The 21,679-nt window shown below is 49.0% G+C and overlaps 8 protein-coding genes across 8 annotated transcripts; 5 read left to right on the forward strand and 3 right to left on the reverse strand.

Annotated features, from left to right (window-relative positions):
* Positions 1–169: 169 nt before the first annotated feature.
* Positions 170–2,113, reverse strand: F4813DRAFT_231038 (DNA glycosylase). The gene is made up of 4 exons (XM_049239913.1): positions 1,801–2,113; positions 1,560–1,750; positions 1,243–1,400; positions 170–1,180 (listed from the first exon to the last, which is right to left on the reverse strand). Exons 1-4 carry the CDS (start codon positions 1,917–1,919, stop codon positions 437–439), a joined length of 1,212 nt encoding a protein of 403 aa, XP_049103456.1. The 5' UTR covers positions 1,920–2,113; the 3' UTR covers positions 170–436.
* A 149-nt stretch (positions 2,114–2,262) lies between these two features.
* Positions 2,263–4,614, forward strand: F4813DRAFT_231046 (uncharacterized protein). The gene is made up of 5 exons (XM_049239914.1): positions 2,263–2,449; positions 2,519–3,693; positions 3,751–4,012; positions 4,063–4,274; positions 4,330–4,614. Exons 1-5 carry the CDS (start codon positions 2,422–2,424, stop codon positions 4,354–4,356), a joined length of 1,704 nt encoding a protein of 567 aa, XP_049103457.1. The 5' UTR covers positions 2,263–2,421; the 3' UTR covers positions 4,357–4,614.
* Positions 4,615–4,780: 166 nt separating this feature from the next.
* On the forward strand, positions 4,781–6,235 carry F4813DRAFT_347814 (heme oxygenase-like protein). The gene has a single exon (XM_049241996.1). The coding sequence runs from the start codon at positions 5,202–5,204 to the stop codon at positions 5,994–5,996; it is 795 nt and encodes a 264-aa protein (XP_049103458.1). The 5' UTR covers positions 4,781–5,201; the 3' UTR covers positions 5,997–6,235.
* A 3-nt stretch (positions 6,236–6,238) lies between these two features.
* F4813DRAFT_231073 (Mad3/BUB1 homology region 1-domain-containing protein) lies at positions 6,239–10,279 on the forward strand. The gene is made up of 3 exons (XM_049239915.1): positions 6,239–7,404; positions 7,497–7,899; positions 7,978–10,279. Exons 1-3 carry the CDS (start codon positions 6,409–6,411, stop codon positions 10,131–10,133), a joined length of 3,555 nt encoding a protein of 1,184 aa, XP_049103459.1. The 5' UTR covers positions 6,239–6,408; the 3' UTR covers positions 10,134–10,279.
* Positions 10,280–12,204, reverse strand: F4813DRAFT_399379 (AP endonuclease; the record flags this gene model as incomplete). Its single annotated transcript, XM_049248168.1, has 3 exons — positions 10,280–11,174; positions 11,269–11,756; positions 11,832–12,204. The coding sequence occupies 3 exons, from the start codon at positions 12,202–12,204 to the stop codon at positions 10,659–10,661; spliced, it is 1,377 nt and encodes a 458-aa protein (XP_049103460.1). The 3' UTR covers positions 10,280–10,658.
* A 1,892-nt stretch (positions 12,205–14,096) lies between these two features.
* F4813DRAFT_231126 (MFS general substrate transporter) lies at positions 14,097–17,099 on the forward strand. Its single transcript, XM_049239916.1, has 5 exons — positions 14,097–15,013; positions 15,087–15,231; positions 15,301–15,777; positions 15,832–15,983; positions 16,039–17,099. Exons 1-5 carry the CDS (start codon positions 14,486–14,488, stop codon positions 16,810–16,812), a joined length of 2,076 nt encoding a protein of 691 aa, XP_049103461.1. The 5' UTR covers positions 14,097–14,485; the 3' UTR covers positions 16,813–17,099.
* A 147-nt stretch (positions 17,100–17,246) lies between these two features.
* F4813DRAFT_231330 (DRMBL-domain-containing protein) lies at positions 17,247–20,165 on the forward strand. Its single transcript, XM_049239918.1, has 2 exons — positions 17,247–19,635; positions 20,019–20,165. The coding sequence occupies exons 1-2, from the start codon at positions 17,457–17,459 to the stop codon at positions 20,024–20,026; spliced, it is 2,187 nt and encodes a 728-aa protein (XP_049103462.1). The 5' UTR covers positions 17,247–17,456; the 3' UTR covers positions 20,027–20,165.
* Positions 20,164–21,588, reverse strand: F4813DRAFT_347832 (U6 snRNA-associated Sm-like protein LSm2). Its single transcript, XM_049241997.1, has 4 exons — positions 21,387–21,588; positions 20,887–21,034; positions 20,689–20,791; positions 20,164–20,530 (listed from the first exon to the last, which is right to left on the reverse strand). The coding sequence occupies exons 1-4, from the start codon at positions 21,398–21,400 to the stop codon at positions 20,499–20,501; spliced, it is 297 nt and encodes a 98-aa protein (XP_049103463.1). The 5' UTR covers positions 21,401–21,588; the 3' UTR covers positions 20,164–20,498.
* Between the last annotated feature and the right edge of the window lie 91 nt (positions 21,589–21,679).

A 21,679-nucleotide genomic window follows, 5' to 3' on the forward strand; every position in this document is an offset into this window, starting at 1 on the left:
TATGGAAGGACATATGAATATTTGGCAGTCCGAGGGAGTATGACGCATTCTCCTTGGATAGCTTCTACCCTCACTTTGATAAGGAGCTGAGAAGGGATGAGAAGGATATCAGCACTAAAAATGGCGGGTCTCTAGATATGATGAGAAAGCTTTATGAACATTGGTCTAGGCCAGGCTACTTATATTACTGCATAATAGATAATATCAATACCCCTAATGATTGATATTACTAGACGTCGCGATTCAAATCCTGGGATATATGTCTACCTATACTTCTAGATCTAAACTCTGGTTGGATTATTGACAAGAGAAACGGGGTTATATACGGAACAAAGTATAACAAAGTGAGCAAAAAGCTGCTGTAGAGCTTTTGTTTCTACGATGCGAGAGGAGTTTGGCAAAGACGATGAAATATTTTGAACGTGATTGCTCGGAATTAACCTCTAGTTCTCCTCACCCTCTTGCTAGTTCGTACTGATTCTGTGGAGGTATTGCTTTCAACCTTCACTGCCTCGGCTACTACTCGGCGTCTTTTCCGGGTACGGACTGGGGGTTCATCGGCCGTAGTGTCTCCAACTTCCTCCACCTTCACTTTGACATCAACAACTTCGACCCTGCCGGTTGCCTGCTCTGAGAATGACTTTAGGTTCGCGGTGAAAAGTACCGACTGGGCCCATCCCGCCTGAGGACCCCAGATCTTCCGAAAATGATCACCGACAGAGTCATACATTGCCTTGGAGAAGGTCTTCGTTTTGGCCTTGCCGAATTTGTAATCCCTCTGTGCAATTTGCCATACATGTGTATCCACGGGAACTGCTTCTCCCCAGCCCAAGCCCATTAAACAGACACAGTCCGATACTTTTGGACCAACCCCTGGGAGAAGGAGAAGCTGCTCATGGGCATGCCTGTATGTGGTCACCTCCGTGGCTTTAGGTAGAGTTAATTTAGACCAGCCAGGATTTTCGGGGTTTATGAGGCTTTCAAGCCAGCCCTCTGGTTTCTCCTCACAGATTAAACGGGCTGTTTCGGCAATAAACTTAGCTCTGTAGCCAAACCCTAATTCCCTGAGATGAGCATCTACCTTCTTTCCGCTAAGTGCCTGGGGTGTTGGAAAATCGTGAAAGGCCTCATCTCCGATGTGTCCAACTAGCGGGCCGTAGTGTATACAAAGTTTATGGACCTGTACGGTATTAGTATGGTTGATATCCTACTATAGTATACAGAGACTGTAATGTGATATACCATCTGAGAAATACGTGAAATATTGTTGTTACTACTGCAAATGAATGCGATCAGCGCTTCCCATGGATCTTGGCTTAGAATTCTAATCCCCATGAACTTTGATGCTTTCTTCCGGAAGTTAGGATCGGACTTCGACCATTGGTCATATAGCGCGGCAGCTATATTATTTCGAATTAGTAGATGAACAATTGAGAATTGTTAATATCAAGTTTTACACAACGGCTAGTTCCGTTACCGTATTATTGGAAATGGGTGACACTCATATGCTCTTGATGGTACCAAGACATAAGTTGTCTTTAAATTTGAGATGCACTTACAGTCATGCTTTAAACTGAAATAGTGTCTAAGAAGAGCTTCAGTATCATCATAGTTGATGGTGTCTTGTTCATCTTTGGTGGATAATGGAGGCGTTAACGCTGATGGAATAGCCGTTGATGAAACTACTTTGTAGTGAAGATGATGTTTATCCTGCTTTAATGAGAGCAGTCGTCCATAAAGGACGCAATTCCTGATGATATGTTAATACTAAATGAGGCACTCGGTTATGAGTTAACATACCATTCATCATCTATTTTACGCCATCGGAAAGATTGCCCACAACGAAGAGTTGTCTCGATGCAGAGGTCAGTTAAATTTAGGGGGAGCTTCCGCCATTCTGATACCCGTATAGGAGCCATGTATTAGGGAAATAGACGATATGATAGGAGTTATCTACCGAGTTTATGGGTGGGAATTATAGGCTAGAATTGTATACCTATGTAAGGTATATATTGTAACTCTTATAATATTCACTAAGACAGGTTGACGTTAAAAGTTGTCTAATGCAAGTTATTGTAGGGACTTCAGCGTTTCGTTTCGCCTCCTGATTGCCCTTCATCTTTATCAAAAGATCCCTAAAAAGGAAAGCGGGGCCTATTATCTGCTAAATCTAAGCCCGCTAACCTTAGTATGGATTAGTCACAAGTGCTGCGCTCCACTCTGGGCCAGCCAAAATTTCTATTTTCCAGCCGCGCTGCAGCTCCACTGTCAACAGCTTCATCCTACCGCCATGCAATTACAGCTTCATATTTCTTTCAATTACCCTGCCTTGTTTTGTCGCCCTTTTCATTCCCGACTAACAAATATTCATCTCCTATTTATCTCGAACTGCATACATACATAGGAGACTAAGTCGATACTATGAACGGCGACAGCTATTCTTCTCGAGGTATGGAGTGATTATCTCCATTTTCTATTGTTTCGATTGAAGGGGAGCTAACAGAATCATTAAATTTAGACGCCCGTCATGGCTCGTCTCGGGATTATCCTCGCGACGACCGCCGGGACAGAGGTGATCGACGAGACCGAAGACGAAGTAGATCACCTCGTCGGTCGCATCGTGATGCAAGGGATGAGGATGCTTATGCTTCCAGTCGAAGCCATCGAGACCGTGAGCGCGAAGATCGATACGGAGGCGGTCGAGATCGTAGAGACCGAGAATGGGATCGCGACCGGGGCTCGAGGAGAGATAGTCGTCGCGAGGAGGTTGCACGGCCACCTCGACGCGACCGCGACTTGTTCGAAGAGAGGCGTGGTGGTGGTGGTGCTGCCGGTGCCGGTGCTGGTGCTGGTGCCGGCGGCGATAGACGGGATCGCGAAAGGATTGATCGGATGCGAGATGAAGACCTCTTCGCGCAAAATCGACGAGGGCGTAGTCCAACACCGCCACCTAAGAAGCGGGAGCCGACACCAGATCTGACCGACATTGTTCCTGTTCTAGAGCGCAAACGACGTATGACGCAATGGGACATCAAACCCCCCGGCTACGAGAATGTTACTGCTGAACAAGCTAAGCTATCCGGAATGTTCCCTCTCCCTGGGGCGCCTAGACAACAACCCATGGATCCTACGAAGCTACAGGCTTTTATGAACCAACCAGGCGGAACGGTGAACAGCGCGGCATTGAAACCAGGCAATTCCCGACAGAGCAAGAGACTTATCGCGTACAACATTCCTCCAGGTTCGACCGAGGAGAGTATCATGGGCTTCTTTAACCTTCAGTTAAACGGCCTCAATGTTGTCGAGAGCACCGATCCCTGTGTTCTATGCCAAATCTCCAAGGATCAGTCATTCGCCCTTCTTGAATTTAGACACGCTTCTGAAGCTACTGTTGCTCTTGCTCTCGATGGTATCTCGATGGAGCCTGATGATGCTACGAACGGTTCGGCTAATGGGAGCGGGCATGGCTTAAAAATACAACGACCAAAGGACTATATTGTGCCTGCCGTTGCCGAAGAGACCCCATATAAGCTTGGTGTCGTTTCTAACGTCGTCATTGATACCCCCAACAAGATTAGCATTACAAACTTGCCCCCCTATCTCAACGAGGAACAAGTTATGGAACTTCTGACCTCATTTGGTGAACTTAAAGCGTTGGCCTTGGTCAAGGATACAGGAACCGAAGAATCTCGCGTAAGTCATGCGCGAAGTATCAAATTATTTAGGCTTTTAAGAACTAACATGTAGTAGGGCATCGCATTCTGCGAATTCGTAGATCCTGCTGCGACGGACATAGCGATCCAGGGTCTAAATAATATGCTTATTGGCGACAAGAATCTCAAAGTGCGAAAAGCTAGCATAGGAATCACCCAAGTAGCTGGTGTTGAGATGGGTGTCAACGCTATGTCTATGCTCGCAGGCACCACTGCAAACGACTCAGAGGAGTCTCGAGTGCTGCAGTTACTCAACATGGTGACACCGGAGGAATTAATGGACAACGACGATTATCAAGGTAAATGCCCTGTTCCATTTTGTATATCTGAGCGCGCTAATTTTAAATAGAAATATGCGAGGATGTCCATGAGGAATGCTCCAAGTTTGGCCATGTGCTGGATATCAAAGTACCGCGACCTACTGGTGGCAGTCGACAATCCGCGGGAGTTGGGAAGATTTATGTTAAATATGATACAACCGAGTCAGCGAAGAACGCTCTGCGAGCCCTTGCAGGCCGAAAGTTTGCTGACCGTACAGTCGTAACGACGTATTTCCCAGAGGTAAGCCCTCCCTTTTCCCCAAGACAATTGGTCAGCTCTAACTCGTGATATATAGGAGAATTTTGAAGTAGGAGCATGGTAATGACGGAAAGGGGGCTTGTGCTACCTTTTTACCCTTAGGTGTAGCAACTCGACATATCGAGAATACGACCCACGGATAGGTCGATTTGAGATATTGCAGGAATCTATAGGTTGCGAACTGTACAACAACAGACGTGCGCGATGGGAGTAGTGCACTAATAAGGTGAATTTATAGCACTATCGGACTTAAGGCCGATACACGTGTTCATCATTCATTAGAACGATAACAATAATAATCGTTACGATTTATGGACTGAAATGTGAACCTATAGACTACCTAAACCACTATGCATTAGGTACCTACCTAGGTAACCTAGTAGGTAGGTTGCGTTCTCGAGTAGAAGGTAGAAGTGAGTGAATGTAGTTAGAACGGATGATTTGCTAACTATTTTAAATCCCGCCATCCTTAGGTAGTAAGTAAATGGCAATGATTTACTTGTAGATTATGCCCAGCATTTGTCATAAATTCGTGCAAGCTTGTTTTCGTATTTCGAACTAACCTAGTGTTTTCCTTGGAATATACGATTTATTTATTCTGTTCTTTACACCTCTGCTAGTTTAGATGAATAGCTATGAAATGATGACTCATATCTATATAAACCAATAAAGCTATAAAGCCAAGGTTTTGCCGAAGATCAATGTTTTCTTCAATGGAACGTTAGCGTAGAATGATTGCATATCTACGTAACCTTTACTGTTTGAACCAATGTATCGTAGGTAAGTTTCCGAACAGTTGCACGTCGAGTGCTGTATAAAAGCATCTACTGCTAATTGCTCAAGTCGTTTGCCTTCTAGCTTTTAAATCTTTAGCAAAGCAAACACTTGTTAAAGCCACGCTGAATCGTCATGGCTAAACAATCCATGTCAGAATATCTGCTTTCGGGTCCTGGTATAAGCGATCTCTATGAACGAGCTACGCGAACGCAGTTCCTCAGCCTTGCTGGTCAGGGCCAACTTCCCCCAGACGTGCTCTGCCAGTGGTTATCCCAAGATCGGCTCTATGCCCAAGCTTATATTCGCTTTGCGGGAGGGCTAATATCCCGCGTTCAGCTACCGACCAAGGTAGATGGGCAGGGCGCCTCAAAGACGCTTCAATGGCGAATCTTGTCATTACTGCAGACTGCTATGTCTGGAGTCATGAGGGAACTAAAGTTTTTCGAAGAGACTGCTAAGAAATACGGGCTGGACCTCGAAGCTCTCGGACCTGTGGCGGGAGGAAGTAACCTATCACATATATCGGCCAAATTCGGACCTAATAAAGTGACGAAGAACTACATCGACATGTTCGACTCATTCTCGGCGAGACCCAACGGAGATTTGTCCAAGACTCTCTTAGATGGGCTGGTAGTGCTCTGGACTACGGAGAAGGTGTATCTGGACTCCTGGACCTACGCAAAGCAGCAGGCTTCGGAGAATGCAGATACGAAGGAGGATCTCGACGGCGGTGCCTTAAGAAAGGAGTTTATCCCCAACTGGACCTCTGAGGAGTTCCAAGCTTTTGTGAAGGAGTGTCAGGAGTGCCTGGATGCTTATGCTGCTAGTCAGGATGAGGATACGGAAGAAGTCATCGCGGCAGGTTCTATGGTAATCTTCAAGAAAGTCTTGGTGCTGGAAGAGTCGTTCTGGCCGATGGTGGCTTGAAGACTATACTATCGAGAGTGGTTGAGTTGGGGAGATGAAGTTACCTAGGTACCTAGGTACCTACATCATAACTTAATGTAATGCTGAAGGGGTACCTGGGTACTTACATAGTATTGAGGTAGTGGATTTTTATTGTTCGCTTAATTCAATTACCGGGATATAACCCCACATTTTATCGTTGTCAGAGCAACGATGGCAATTAACCTAACCTTAAATCAAAACAGTCAACAAGCGATAAGGAATAACTCTAATTGATTGATTGATTTATTTATTAGATTGATTACTCCACATTGTCTTCGCAGGTTGATCTTCTCAATTCTGTACAACATCAAGTAATACTAACGACACAGGTTCTTTCAACCGAGGCTTGCCATTATCGCCATTATCGCCATTTTCTAATCTCAGTACCAAAATGGCTGCCGGCGATCTCATCGACTTTGATATAATCGAGGGGCAGAAGGAAAATATTCAATCCTTGCCCGGGGGACGGTCGGCAAAGAAGCTTGTTGAAGCCTTTTCGCCTTCCCCTTTGCAGCCTTTACACAAACTTTCGACACCTACACCGTCGGATACCAAGAACATCAACGATTGCATCAGGGCCGAGTACGAGGCCGAGATCGAAAACATTTCCGAGTCGGACGATCCTCTCGATGTCTTCGACCGATATGTTCGCTGGACCTTTGACGCATATCCATCAGCGCAAGCCACGCCCCAATCACAACTGCACACTCTATTGGAACGCGCCACCAAAACTTTCATCGGATCAGCCCAGTACAAGAATGATCCGAGATATCTAAAGCTGTGGCTTCAATATATCAGATTCTTCTCCGACTCTCCTAGGGAAACTTACGTCTTCTTATCACGCCATAGCATTGGCGAAGGACTAGCCCTGTTCTATGAGGAGTACGCTGCCTGGCTGGAGAGCGCAGAGCGCTGGGCGCAAGCTGAGGAAGTATATAAGCTGGGTATTGAGCGAGATGCGAGACCAGTGCAAAGATTAGTTCGCAAATTCGGCGAATTTGAACAAAGACGAGCACAACAACCCGACTCGGGAAATACCCCGTCATCGCCAGCAATACCTACAGTCCGACCTGCACTAGTAGCCAAGATCGATCCCTTCGCTGCTCCGGCACGGCCAGCCGACCCTCAAGCTCCGAGACCAAACATGGGCGTCGGCGGTCAATCTTCAAAGTCTTCAAAGGCTAAGCTCACAATATTCTCAGATGCTGATGCTGAGCCCAGCGCCATGTCAAAGATGGGAGAGGGTTCCAAGGGGTGGGATACAATAGGATCATTGGGGGACCGTAAGAAGGAAAATATGGTGGAAGCCAAGCCTTGGGCGGGAGAAACGTTGACGACGCAGGTGAAGAAGAGCAATGGTCCGAAGATGGCTATATTTCGGGATCCTGTAAGTTAAAACTTCCATCCCTATGCGGCAATGCCCATTTGTTGATGGAAACAGGACTAATTTATGGCGATTGCGCGATTGTATATATTTAGTCTTTGTCTAGAATAGCAGACTCCCATATTGTCATTGCCCCGTCTAAGCATCAAGTAATCGTGAACTCTCAAAGCGGGAAAAGAGAGCGTGTCTTTGTTAACCTAAATGCTATTTATCCAACTCCGGAGGAGCCCGGAACCGAACTTTCTTTCGAAGAACTTTGGGCTGCGAACCAAGGTTGGCTCGATGTGTCGTGGGAGGACGACAGCTTCGCAGACGAACTGCAAGAACAGACTCTTGGACAAGGCTCGGAAGTAGATATGCTCAGTAATCAGGTCGCGGAGAAGTTAGTAGTTCACCAAGATGTGGTAGAGTTGGACGAGAACGGGGCAGTCAAGGAAAGCTCACGGCCTGCAAAAAGCAAAAAGAAGAAAGTGATGGAGTATAACGAGACCCAAATCAGTCAGTTCATCCCGCACCTACCCAATAATCTTTGTTTACTCTACAAATCAAAGAACAAGATTGCTAATTCTTTCGCAGTCAAAGCAAAACTAGACTCGCCTTCAGGGCCAAAAATAAAGAAGAAGAAGAACAACAACAACAACGCTGCAAATTCCGAGCCTACTATGACAATGCACACGAGAGCGGCAACTGATGATATTTATGATATCTTCAACGCTCCTCTCAAGCCTGCTCAAGAGGACGAAGCGGAAGAGAGCGAAGAGGAAGAGTACACGACAGACGACGATTATACTAGTGGTGGAGAGAGCGTTAATACTACTAGACGAATTTCGACTAGTGAGGCTGGTGACGACGACGAGATACCTGATGACAGGAGCGTGAGCGAATGGTCCGAGTTCACGGTGCAGAAGCACATCCCGAAATTAGACAGCAGGAGCGATAACGAGGAGGAGGAGGAAGAGGAGGAAGGAGAGCAAAGCGATTCGGAGATGTCGGACCTTATTGATACCAAGGATCCCCGAGAGGACGGTGCTGGCACACCAGAAGACTCTCCTCCAAGGACAAGATTTATTCCTATACCACCTGAAGATTACGAGGCACCTACGCGGCCGTATAGGGATCCGGCCGAGGTGGCTAACAACCGCCTCCCGTTCATGACGCCTATCACGGAACGTACAGAATCTTCTCTTGGTCTAATTACGGGAGCAAAACCGCGTTACGACGGTACGAAGACTCCAAACGGCCATATCGACTTAGCGGAGGAGGATGGAGATGAGGATGAGGAAGACGACGAAGACTTCGAACCGCTGAGTAGTCCTCTACGGGAAGTTCTTAGTGAGCGTCGATCCCCCCCCAAGATCGCACAACCTCTTCTTAAAAAGCTCAAGACGACGGCAACTGCAACTCCCCCTAGCCAAGGGAAGGCAAAGGAGGTGCAGAAGGGACCAATTATTAAGGAGCCCATGTGCAACCCTGTTGATACGGCTATTCGAGAGGAAATTCTTACACATATGCGCCCATCACTGAGCTCGTATTCTGGATTCTATGATCACCGGACCGAGCGATGCGACAAGGGTGCTGAAATCCGCAAGTTCGTCAAAGCCGTAGCAAAGTCGGGAAGCAAGAGGGATAGTGAAAAGACCGGTACTATTCACACTCCGGTTATCCTCGAGTTCCCCGAAATCATGGGCGAATACACTGTGAAGCGGGAGTTAGGTGCTGGCGCATTCGCCCCTGTCTATCTCGTTGAGAACTCGTCACCGGAAGATGGCGAAAACGACGAAAACGCTCCCGTCGCCATGGGCAAAGGCGTTTTTGCTACGTCCCGCCGCGCTACCCTTGAGGCTCTGAAGATGGAGCACCCGCCTACGGCTTGGGAATTCCACATGATGCGACTCTCAGCTTCACGCTTAGGACCGCACCACCGCGCCACAGCCTCCATCTCGGCCGCGCACGAACTTCACCTATACCAAGACGAGGGATTCTTATTCTTACCATTCCATCAACACGGCACACTCCTCGACGTAGTCAACTTCTTCTGCGAGGCATCCAAAGGCCCCATGGACGAGCCCCTCGCCATGTTCTTTAGCATCGAGCTCCTGCGCACCGTCGAAGCTTTGCACTCCAAGCAAATCATGCACGGCGACCTCAAGCCCGACAACTGCCTGCTCCGCCTCGACGACACGGCCCCGCCCTCGGGCCCCTGGCGCGCAGACGGGTCCGCCGGCTGGGACGCGCGCGGCGTGGTGCTGATTGATTTCGGGCGCGGCATCGACATGCGCGCATTCGAGCCGGACGTGCAATTCGTGGCGGACTGGCGCGCAGACCAGCACGACTGCGCCGAGGTGCGCGAGGGCCGCCCGTGGACCTGGCAGCTCGACTACCACGGGCTGGCGGGGACGATCCACACGCTGCTGTTCGGCAAGTACATCGAGACGACGCGCGCGGACTCGGGCGAGCGCGGGCTGTGCACGGCCGCGGCCCGCAGGTACAAGGTCCGCGACCCCCTCAAGAGGTACTGGCAGACGGACATCTGGGCCGAGTGCTTCGACCTGCTGCTCAACCCCGGCGCGCACGTCGAGGCGGAGGAGGCGTGCCGCATGCCGGTCACGAGGGGCCTGAGGAGGGTACGGGAGCGCATGGAGAGGTGGCTGGAGATGAATTGCGAGAAGGGCGTTGGGCTGAGGGGGCTGATGGCTAGGGTGGAGGGGATGGCGAGGAGTCGGAGACACTGACTCGTTGCTTGAGCTTGTGCCCCTTTTTATTCGGGTTTCATTTTATTTTATTTCATTTTTTTTTTTACGTATTGGAAGGGATGAAGGATAGAGCGACGGAGGATGGAGCGACGACGATGAGTTTTACTAACGCTTGCACGACGACTTTGCATCATCATCATCATCATCATCATCATCATCATCACCAGGGCGTTACTGGATAGAATTCCGATTCCGTCTCCGTTTCCGAAGCGCGGATGGGAAGGGCGGGCGAGCGGCTATATTCCCCCTTTATGACTTTATACGATACGAAATGGCAGCGGATAGAATTGGTTCGGTTCTTATTGAACTAAAACTGCCTGCCTACCTTAGGTACTCTCACACCACCGCGTTGCGTTGCGTGCGCGTAGAATTACTTGTTTTACATGCTTACCTACATTACATACCCAATGCGCCTTGCAGTTTTCCAGATCAATACAATAATGTCCTTTACAAAGAGTGTTCAGACCCTAAACCTAGTATAATTGAGACAAACCACTTGGTGCTTTATGTAGAATCCTCCTCCTCAGCTGAGGCTTTCCCCTTGCGCCTAGCGGAGAGAACAGCCTTTTTCGTATCCTTGACGCTCTTGCGATCGACCTGATCCTGGATCTTGCTACGCTCACTAGCGCCCTTGGCTTGGAGTCGCTTGTCGAGAGCCTTGAACTCGTCGCTCTCGGGGTCCATGCCGATGAGGCTTTCGAGCAGCTTGATCTCGTCGGCCCAGATCTGCTTGTCCTCGACGGTCTTGCCGTCGGGGCCCTTGCGGTCGATAGGGGTCTCGAGGACCATGGGCATGCCCTGGAAGGCGTCGTGGTTCATGACGTTGTGGAAGGCGCGCAGACCGAGGAAGCCGGTGCCGATGTTGGCGTGTAGGTCGCGGTGGGAGTCGAAGGGTGCTTTGGAGTCGTTGATGTGGAAGGCTTTGAGGTATTCGGCGCCGACGATGCTGTTGAATTTGGACATGGTATCTTCGAAGGCTTCCGGTGCGCGGAGGTCGTAGCCTGCGGCGAAGGCGTGGCACTATGGTGTCTAAAGTTAGTTTTGGATATGAAGGGTTGATCGGAAGATTGGAAGATTGGAAGATTGGAAGTGTGTTTACCGTATCTATACAAACTCCAACACGACTCTTATCCTCTACAAGCTCAATAATATCTCGCAGGTCTTCGAACTTGCAACCGATGACGTTGCCCTGTCCAGCCATATTCTCCAACACAGTTATAACGGTGCTCGTCGCCTTATGTGCCTTGTTCAGCTGCGTCGCAATCCTACCGATAGCCTCAGATCTCGAATTGCCATTGGTATTCCCCGGATGGAAGTTATACAGCTTGATGCCAAGCGACTCGCAGCGTTTCAGATCATCCAGAAACGAACTATACGCCTGGTCGGCCTTCTCCTCTTTTGCCTGGGCAAGATTCACGAGATATGAGCCGTGCGGAAGACAATGCTTGTGGACTTCAAACTTGTGCTGCTTTGACAAGGATTGGAAGCTACCGAGAGCTTCGGGCGCTATGGGAGGGTTGGCCCATTTGCGCTGGGACTTGAGGAATAGAGCAAAGGCATTGGCGCCGATGTGGGCGGCGTTGTTGATGGAGTTATGTACGCCTTGAGAGACAGATGTGAGCTTGGAATGAGATATAATAGTTAAGGGAATAGTTAAGGGCTTGAGTTATCACAAACCTCCTGCGCTACTGACGTGTGCGCCAATGTACATAGACTTCTTAAGGGTATCGATTATAGTGCGCTTGGCGAGAGCCATTAGGTCTTCAGTCTTTGTCTTGGTAGCAGTCTTGAGCTTCTTTCCGGCTTTAGGTTTCTCGGCGACGGGCTCGTCCTCGACCTGGTCCTCTTCCTCGTCTTCGATCTTATCTGCCTTTCGCTTCTTAGAGGACTTGGGCTCCTCGATAACAGCAGTTGACTCGTCCTTAATGTCTTCTTCGGTGGCTTTAGACTTCGTAGCCTTGGCTTTTGATGTCCGGTTAGTAGGGGCGCTGACATTGGCGGCAGTATCCGCAATGGCCTTCTTGAGCCGAGATGACTGGCGAGGAGGCATTGCGCATGGGTTTATTGATTTTACGAGTAGAAATCAAGGTGAGTGGGCATGTATAGGTGCAAATAACTCTTATATTCTCGTGGAATCACGACATGTAAATAGGGGATGAATGGAAGTGTACTGGAATTGCTATCTCATCTGTTACATACCGAGATTGGGGTCTGACAGCGCGTCTGATCGCGAAAGGTGCCAACCCGTGTTCACGTGCCGTCAATTAAATCTTAAGTCTTAAATCTTAACTCTTTATCGATAAGCAACTTTACACAGACAGCAAGACCCACCTCATGTTGCAACCCCCAAAGTTACATCTGTACCTGACCACAAGCTGACGCCTCAACATCACCAGTAAGCGAATTGAGAATACCGACTATCAATTGCAACTAGTAGGTAAGCTTAGCAATGCTCATCACCAGTTGTCGTATGAGAAAAAGGAACTGAGAGACTCCACTATCTGAGGGCGGGGGACCCTATGTATCTGCCAATGTGCCAATGTGCCAATGTTGTTTTTGGTTCAATGTCGTGACATTACTCCAAACTGTCATAAACGAAACAACCCGACAAACACCGACATGAACAAGGCGAATACCTCGGCGCGCAAGCATAGCTAACTGCGGTTGTGACAGAAATTGCAAGAGATCACACGACCACTTGCGAATTCGGGTAAAGTCCCTTGTGGTCGAGACTCTCGAGGTGTTCGCCTAGCAACTTGGCGATGTTTGTTGCAGCGTTCTTGCAGCCTACTTGCAGCCTACTTGCAGCGCCGAGGAAAAGCTTAGCTTAGCAACATACAACTCTTAAGTTAAGTTTCTTGCTAGAACCGGAGGGGGCTCGGCTTAGTGGTAGGTATGTACCTTAGGTACCTAATGTCGCTCTTACAGAATCTTCCTCGGCAGGTCCAGCGCATTCGGTCACCGTCACCCTCTTGGATCATCCCTGTCCATAACATCTAGAGTGAACTTCGGCCCGCATATACCCCTGTCTACACCTCGTGTACCGGACAAGCCTATTTTCTAAGCGCTGGTACTTATTCCCGTCGGGAGCATGTCACTTTCCTTAGCGTCTTGCAGGGACTTCTGCCGAATCATCTGGCCTAGGAAAGAAACGTGGTCCAATTCTTGTTTCTGATTGGTTCATCTATCGTCGCCTCGAGATCCAGAGATATCTTTTTCGAGCTAACATCTACGGATCCGTACATAGGTCCACTATCCTGATAGTTCCTGTATCCTGACTGCCCGAGCATCTTTTGCGAGGCGTACCCTCGCTTCCTTTTACGTCAACGAATGAAAATCCCATCGCTGTTCCAGCTGCCACTTTAAGATTACGTTCAACAATCACTTTCTATGTACCTATATCATGATTATACATTACCTACACGTGTGGCCTATTACGGGCTGACATTGGTTTGCTCTTGAAAGCTTCGTAGGAGAAGGAACCTATGGATTCTCTCCATCTGTATCCTGTTTTTGTCGCTCGCGTGCCTACAGTGAAGTCATGCAATCCGTACTGATGTACACACATATTCGACTTGTCTTAAGGGCCGCTGACGCAGGCGATGCAGCCCCATCGCCAAGAGGATGCTAGACCCGTATAGTACATAAAGAAGAGGTTCGGTCCCTTATACCTACATATATACATAGGTAGGCAGGTAGGTATGTATGTAGTACAGCTTTGCGGGGGACTACGAGGGATTGCAGCTTGCCAGCCAGAAGCCAAGCATCTCCATCGTGCCCAGTCCCGCATCCATAGTCCACCTACTCTACCTAGCCTGTCCAGTTCTACCATGTAAATCCACTGACCTAACCTAGTGCTATTAGTCTCTACCGAATCGTAACATCTCTAATCGATTGAAACATAGCTCTTCATGAGGTAGCTCGCCACGGTTACTTTGTAGCAATTTTTCTTGCTTAATAACTCGTCGTTCCTATTTTATATAACTGTGGGCTTGGCCGTTCTCCTCCTCCCAGAAGCCATAACTTTTGCTTCTTCCATTTTTGCAACTACACCATATCACTACCTCACTATATTCGTGCTCAAGTTGCTACCTATCCTGTACCCTGATACGTACATCTGGGGAAACGCTACACAAACTTTACTAGTCGCGTGTCTGTTTTAACAGACCCTTTTCTTCTTCACCAATTCCCTTAAAGCCAAGACGGCGCAACCTCGTCACGCCAACCTTATAACAAAATTCTAATAGAATATACTTTGCCGAGTGTCTAATACCTTCGGGACACCTTCTCTCTCCCCTTCCTTTCTTCTCCGCATCCCTATCCGTTAAGCCATGGCGAATTTGCTTCGCCGCCATCACGAACATGATCCCCCGATAGGAGAAATACCCGTGCCTCACGGACCCGAGACTGGTGATGAGCATCAGCACTACCCTCGGCGGGCTTCTGCTAGCTATGCCACCGATTACGAGAGGCAAATCTTCTCGCATCTAACCCACCCTGACGACTCGTATACGACCGATGGCGTCTACTGGGCCGACTTACCCTTCTGGAAGCGCTGGTCTTTCGTTAGCAGTGTCGACCGAGCGGAAAGCGCCCAAGAAGCAAGAAACATATGGGCTATGATCAAAGAAGATCCTCTCAGCCCGGTCTCTTGGTACTTCCGGAACGCCATCTTACCCGGTGCCGGACTGGGCTTAGAAGGCTACGTTCTCTTCTCCATCGGAAATCTAGAGCCTCTCTTTGAGAGCGTGTGGGGAACCTGCTGGGGCAAGGCGGGTACTCAGTGTACTAAGAATTGGGTGGCCGCTGTGACCTACCTCGAGATCATTGGTATCATGGTCGGCCAAGTCTTTGTCGGGGTAAGATCTGTCTTTTTCATCAAATCCTCATGGACTAAAATGGAGGAATGTTACTAACAGCTTCTTTTAATAGATCATTGGCGATTGGGTTGGCCGAAGATGGGGTTTGATACAAGACGCCTTGGTTATGCTACTCGGTCTTCTCATGTTGACCGGATCTTGGGGTACGACACTCCAAGGTTGGGTTATCATGTACGCATGGTCCCTATTTGTTTACGGTAAGGAAGCTCGGACCTGCAATTTGCGCGCCCTTTAGATATCGTGAGGACTAACACACGCGACGCTAGGTATCGGAGTTGGTGGTGAATACCCCATCACGGCCACATCGTCCATGGAAAATGCTGTTACTGCCGGCAGATTATCCACCAGAGATGATCGTCTCCACCGCGGTCGCAAAGTTACGATGGCATTTTTGATGCAAGGCTGGGGCCAGTTTGTCAACCAAGTTGTGCTCATTGTTCTATTGGTGATTTTCAACCGCGGTAGCGGTAACGCCCCCTATTCCACAACTGCCGCTCAGTATGCCTTCCGCTTGTCCTTTGCTTTCCCAGCTATCGGCACTTTGTGGTTGGCCTACTACCGTACTTGGAAAATGAAGTCTGCTAGCAAGCAGTTGGAGGCGGCCAAGAAGAAGTCAAACGTGACGGGATACGACGTTCGATCTCTCAAGTTGACAATCGGTAACTTCGGCGGACGTCTACTAGCCACTGCCGGTGGGTGGTTTTGTAACGACGTGTTCTTCTATGGCAACAAGCTCTTCCAAAGTAAGAACCCACATGAACCTGACTCTCTGACCGCATAAGCTTACATGGTTTCAGGTCAATTTATCAAAGTTATCTCTGATAACCCCGAATCGATCATGACCACGTGGACGTGGAACTTGGTCAACGTTGTCGTTTCGCTTGCTGGCTACTACGCTGCGTCCATGCTGATTGACAACAAAATGTATGGTAGAAAAACTATGCAACAGGTTAGTCTTATCAGCTATTTCCCCGTCTTCGTATGTGCCACTAACATTTACCCAGGTTGGTTTCCTGATGTGCTTCGTCATGTTCGTGGTTCCGGCGTTTCACTACGACTACTACAGCAGCCCCGCGGGGATTCACGCTTTCCAGGCCATGTACTTCCTATCGTCCTTCTTTAATCAGTTCGGCCCCAACTCGGTTACCTTCCTCGTCGCCGGAGAGGTTTTCCCCACTCAGATTCGAGCCAGCGCCCACGGGTTTTCGGCCATGATTGGAAAGGCCGGTGCTCTCTTGGCTTCTGTGCTATATAACTATATCGATACCCGAACTAAGTTCTACGTCGTTCCCTGGTTTGGTCTTGCTGGCATGCTCATTACGTTACTTTGGCTCCCCGATACAACTGGTCTTGATCTCAAGGAGCAGGAGCGCCGGTGGCAATATATCCTCGATGGCCGCGAGAACGAGTACCACGGCATTGCCATCCACCCTCAGCATCTTTCGCTCTGGGAGAGATGGACTGGTGTCGGAAAGAACTATCACCCCGACCTGGACATGAAGGCCAAGATTAGGGACATGCGCGCCGACTGGGAAGAGAGAGAGGCCGTCAGAGCTGGTAGCGATTCGGAGTCTGCGGTTCCGGTTGATGACGACGAGGACTACACTCACGAGATCTACAACTACTTCAAAGGTCACGGCCCTAGTAGTGTCAACTCGCTGAAGCATGAAAAAGGGGTAGATCGGTCGTTGCCTTCCAATTCGAAGGGCGCGCCCAACGATACGATAGAAGAGCAAACTCTGAACGAAAAGAGCCCCAAGGATTCTTCGTCAAGCTAAATGGATGCACTTAGATGCACTTAGCTTTGAATTCGGGTAAATAATATTCTGTATATGTTTAGAGTGGAATTGGGATGACAGGTCCATAGAGTGAGGGCTAAATGAGCTCATGTATGATTCTCGATACCGTCGGATGATCGATAGCATGGCGTTACAGGCGGAAGAATTGATTTGATAACTATTCCGTATTCCAATTATGATATATATTTATCTTTGTTAAATGTGTTATTCGAGGCTGTGAAATTAAAATCTATTCTCACTTGTACTAATAAAAAAATACGTAGAAGAGAACCAGGTTAAGGTACATACACCCAAACCCAGTAAGCGTAATTGTCAAGTGACACCGCGTAAGTGAGTCCCTTCGGTCGCGTCAAAAGTGGGTGTCATTACTCGTAAGTACAATACCTAATGTACCTACATATCTGCTGTAAACCGACCGAGGGGCAACATTTCTTTTAGCACTTTTAGCACCTTTAGCACTTTTTAGTGCCTATAATCATCCCCCCAAAGAAATCTACAACCTCATCTATTTATCTAACAAATTGACTATGAAGCTTTCATATTTCGAACTTGCGACACTGTCAGCGTAGACGAACCCGTAATATGTTCGATTGCGCAAAATCTGCACTAAATTCTTCCTCGCCATGTCCGCTTCGACAAAGTCAATGACCCCTCGAAAGCAGTCAAAGCTAAACTTCGGCTCTGCGGCGAACGGCAAGGGTGGAAAGACACCGATTGGGAAGAAAAAGCCACCAGCAAACGGGAATATACTCAATTTCTTCCAGAAAGTTGAAGTAGAGGAACAGCTTTTCTGCGCCGGCCCTGCGAATACATCTGCTTTTATACCCAACGTTGCGCCGCCGTTACCGAAGATCGACGAGGATCTATTTGGGGATGGGGGCATACCCCAGGACGCTGAAAAGGAGGTGAGATCTCCTAAACGGAGAAAACTGAGCCATGATGGAAACGAGAGCATACCGCAAAGCTCGGAGAGCACGCAGAGTGAAGAATCTGATCAACCGAAGTCAACGGTATTAGAACGGACGGTTACAAAGCAAGCTCGAAGAAAAGTTCCGTTTTTAATCGATTCCGATAGCGAAGACGATGATATAGAGTCCTCGCCATTGAAAGATACTATGGATACTGAGGCAGCTGTTGCCACACCCGAAATAAAAAATGAAACAGCAGAATTAGATGTAGCCCCCGACATTCCACCCCTTAATCAGGGGGAGTCTGTATATGAAGAATTTAAAGACCTTGAGGATGTTGAAGGGCTATTTGACGACGTTGAGGAGTATGCCGACGGCGAAGAATTCCGGGAAAGGCGTTATATGGAAGAACAGGCGCGACTCGAAGCTGAAGAGGCAGGAAACTATACTTCCGATGGCGTTGTGGGCGAATTTCAGGAATCCGAAGGAATCGTAGAATGCTGTCCGTTGTGTAATGCAAATCTAGCGGGTATTACTCCGGATCAAGCAACAGTCCACGTAAATGCATGTCTGGATGGTAACCCGATACCCATTCCGAAGCCGAAGCCGAAGCCGAAGCCAGAAGACCAAACGCCTTCGGAAACGGTAGATGCACCCGAGATCAGCAAGCGGTTTGCTAAAGCCGCCGTACCGCGGCCGGGCCAAGTCAACCCGATCAGTATCGGAAGCACGGCAACCAAACCTACTTCGGCTTTCAGCAAGTTGATGTCGGGACACGCCGAAGATGCGGCATGGGCTTCGGCCGCGGCTGCAGAACACGCGTCCCGTGGCAAACCCGCATACAAGCGAACATGTCCCTTCTATAAGATCATGCCTGGATTCTCTATCTGTGTTGATGCCTTTCGATACGGCGCTGTGAAAGGCTGCAATGCCTACTTTCTTAGTCACTTTCATAGCGATCACTACATTGGCCTAACGGCTAATTGGTCCCACGGACCTATATACTGCAGCAAGGTCACGGGGAGTCTCGTGAAGAACCAACTTCGAACTGCGGCGAAGTGGGTAGTAGAGCTAGAGTTTGACGAGACAGTTGAGGTTCCGGGAACCGAGGGGGTAACAGTCACCATGATACCAGCCAACCATTGTCCGGGTAGTTCGTTGTTTCTCTTCGAAAAGACCATTGGGAAAGGGCCTAATCCGAGAAAGCAACGGATTCTACACTGCGGCGACTTTCGGGCTTGTCCAGCACACGTCAGCCATTCACTACTGAGGCCCGAGATGGTCGATACCGTCTCTGGCAAAGTCAAACAACAGAAGATTGATGTCTGCTACCTAGATACGACATATCTCAACCCTCGCTACTCCTTCCCTCCACAAGACGACGTTGTTTCAACCTGTGCTGAATTCTGCAAGTTGATATCTGACGAGAACAGTGATACGGCTGAAATACTAGATGCGTTAAAGCCAGAAAAAGGCAAAGTCAGCAAATTCTTCAAGAAGGAAGATAAGAGTTCGTCGTCCGCCACCAAAACAGAAAGCAACTCTCAAAAGAACCGTCTCCTCGTCATCTGCGGCACCTACTCCATCGGCAAAGAGCGCATATGCAAGGCCATCGCACAAACGCTAGGGACCAAGATCTTCGCATCGCCAGCCAAGATCAAAATCTGCTCTCAGCTAGGCGACCCGGAGCTCGCGGCGCTCATGACGAGCGACCCGCTCGAAGCGCAGGTGCACATGCAGATGCTGATGGAGATCCGCGCCGAGACGCTGCAGGAGTACCTCGACGGGTACAAGCCGCACTTCTCGCGCATCGTCGGGTTTCGTCCTAGCGGCTGGAACTACCGGCCCGCGGGCGCTGCAAAAAACACTACTACTGCTAACGCCTCCCCCGCCAGCGTGCCTACTACCACGCTCCTCCACGGCCCGGCCTGGCGTCCGCGCTTCAAGCTTGCGGATCTCGCGGCCCAGCGCGGGAGCACCCGCGAGGCTATGTGCTTCGGCGTGCCGTACTCGGAGCACAGCAGTTTCCGCGAGCTGGCGCTGTTTCTGATGGCGCTGCGCGTGGAGAAAGTCGTGCCGACCGTGAATGTGGGGAGCGAGCTGGGGCGGAGGCGGATGAAGGGGTGGATTGATAGGTGGCTTGGGGAGAGGAGGAAGGGGGGCGTTGTTAGGGTTTTGGAGGAGGGGGGTGGGGATGGGGAGATGGAAAAGGAGGAGAGGAAGGGGGTTGAGCTCTGGGATGGAAGGGATGGAAAGGGGGCTGGTGTTTGGTGGTAGGCACCTAAGGTTGGTAGATAATATATGCATAGTATCGGTTCGCCTTTTGGGGTGCTGTTAGGATATTATGCGATTGCCATGACTCTTGATAATTTATTAGCCTGAATATCTTTCACACTCGAGCAGTTCAGGGCACTGGGTTGGGATCACGAGGCAGAATTAGAGGATTATAATAGTCACCAATCTATACGGGCTCATCTCCATCCATATTCGTGGTATCATAACGACACTAATTATTTCTTTCCAGGTCTTCCGACGGCTTTACCTGGTTCCGTTTTCCTCCTTCATGCTGGAACCGGCGAAAGTACATACCCGTTCATTCCCCCGCGTCTTCTGTGCTATGCATGTCAATAATACGCCTTCGGTCTCGCCTGCTAATATTGACAGCGGGATTCTTGCTAACCAACCCGTATCGTATTGCCGTATTTTCATTTTGTTGACTAGGCCTGGTCTGTCCTAGATTCCCCGAGTGCCATCTGCTCATTTCCCCTTACCGGCTTGCTGCGCGGCTTCTGCGATGGTTGTTAGCCGCCCGGTTTTAGTTCTTACCCGTCGGTATGGTACATCAGGAAAAAAGGACAGAAGAAAAGAAGAAGAAAAGACAAGCAGTGTTTTACTATTTAATTCGATGATAAAATGCAATAAGGGCTGAGCTAGGGCAACCACGAACCTCTTCTCGTTGCGTCCTCCAAAAGCGGTACGTCTACGGCTGCGGCAGGGAGATGGACGTAGCGCACGACCGAGCCTCGGATGAAGACGTTCTTAACGGAGCTCTGCATCCACTGTTAGTTAGGATGCTAGAAGGGAGAGGGGAGGGGAGGAGAGGGAAGGGAAGGGAATATAAGCGCATGGACCGGGTTGAACTCACCAGGTGCGGGTACTTGATCTCCTCGACAACCTGTATGTCATCCAGCTTGATATTGAGGTACTGATCGACGCTCTTCAGCGTGCCTCGGATCTGGATGTCGTTCTTGAGCTCGACCGTCACCTCGTGGTCAATGAGCGTCTTGAAGAAGCTATCCCGTGCCCAAGTTAGCCCTTCATACCTCCTGCGTTTCTTTTCTTTCTTTGCATGTTACCCCCATTACCCCCCTATCTATCTCTCTTCCACCCTCTCTCCCAATTCGTGAACAATTCACGTGACGAGGCACGAGAAGCATCGCTTACTCCCAGGTATGAAACAGGAACCGTCAACAAGACCAGCTAAGTCCCCAGCGCGACCGCATTGCAGAGTAGCAGCTCTGGCATTTTGACAACGCCGCTGCATCACACCCCAACTTCGTAGGGAAAACGGGATATCTTCGGTCGGGGAAACTTGCTTTCTAAACCGCGGGATTACGATGAAAATGAAGAGACTTAAGAACGTACCTAAAGAATAGCATCTTGGCGATTTGTTGAATCCTCTAGGGTTAGTCTAGAGTTAGGTGAGAGTCTGAAAATCCGAATGCTGCACCGTAGTTTGATGTAAATGCGGTGCCCGATTTGGTTGATTTGCTAGAGCTCTCACTTCAAAGACGCATTAATAAAAATGGGGCAATGTCCTCTTTAATGTCACGTGACTAAACCCATCATTCAAAATCATTGCATTCCTTTCTTTTTTTTTTTTTTTACCAGCAATTCTTACACAAATATGATCTTGTCTACAATCAAATAAATCACTA

The sequence above is a fragment of the Daldinia decipiens genome (genome assembly GCF_022478715.1).
Source record: "Daldinia decipiens strain CBS 113046 unplaced genomic scaffold F4813scaffold_4, whole genome shotgun sequence".
NCBI lineage: Eukaryota > Fungi > Ascomycota > Sordariomycetes > Xylariales > Hypoxylaceae > Daldinia > Daldinia decipiens.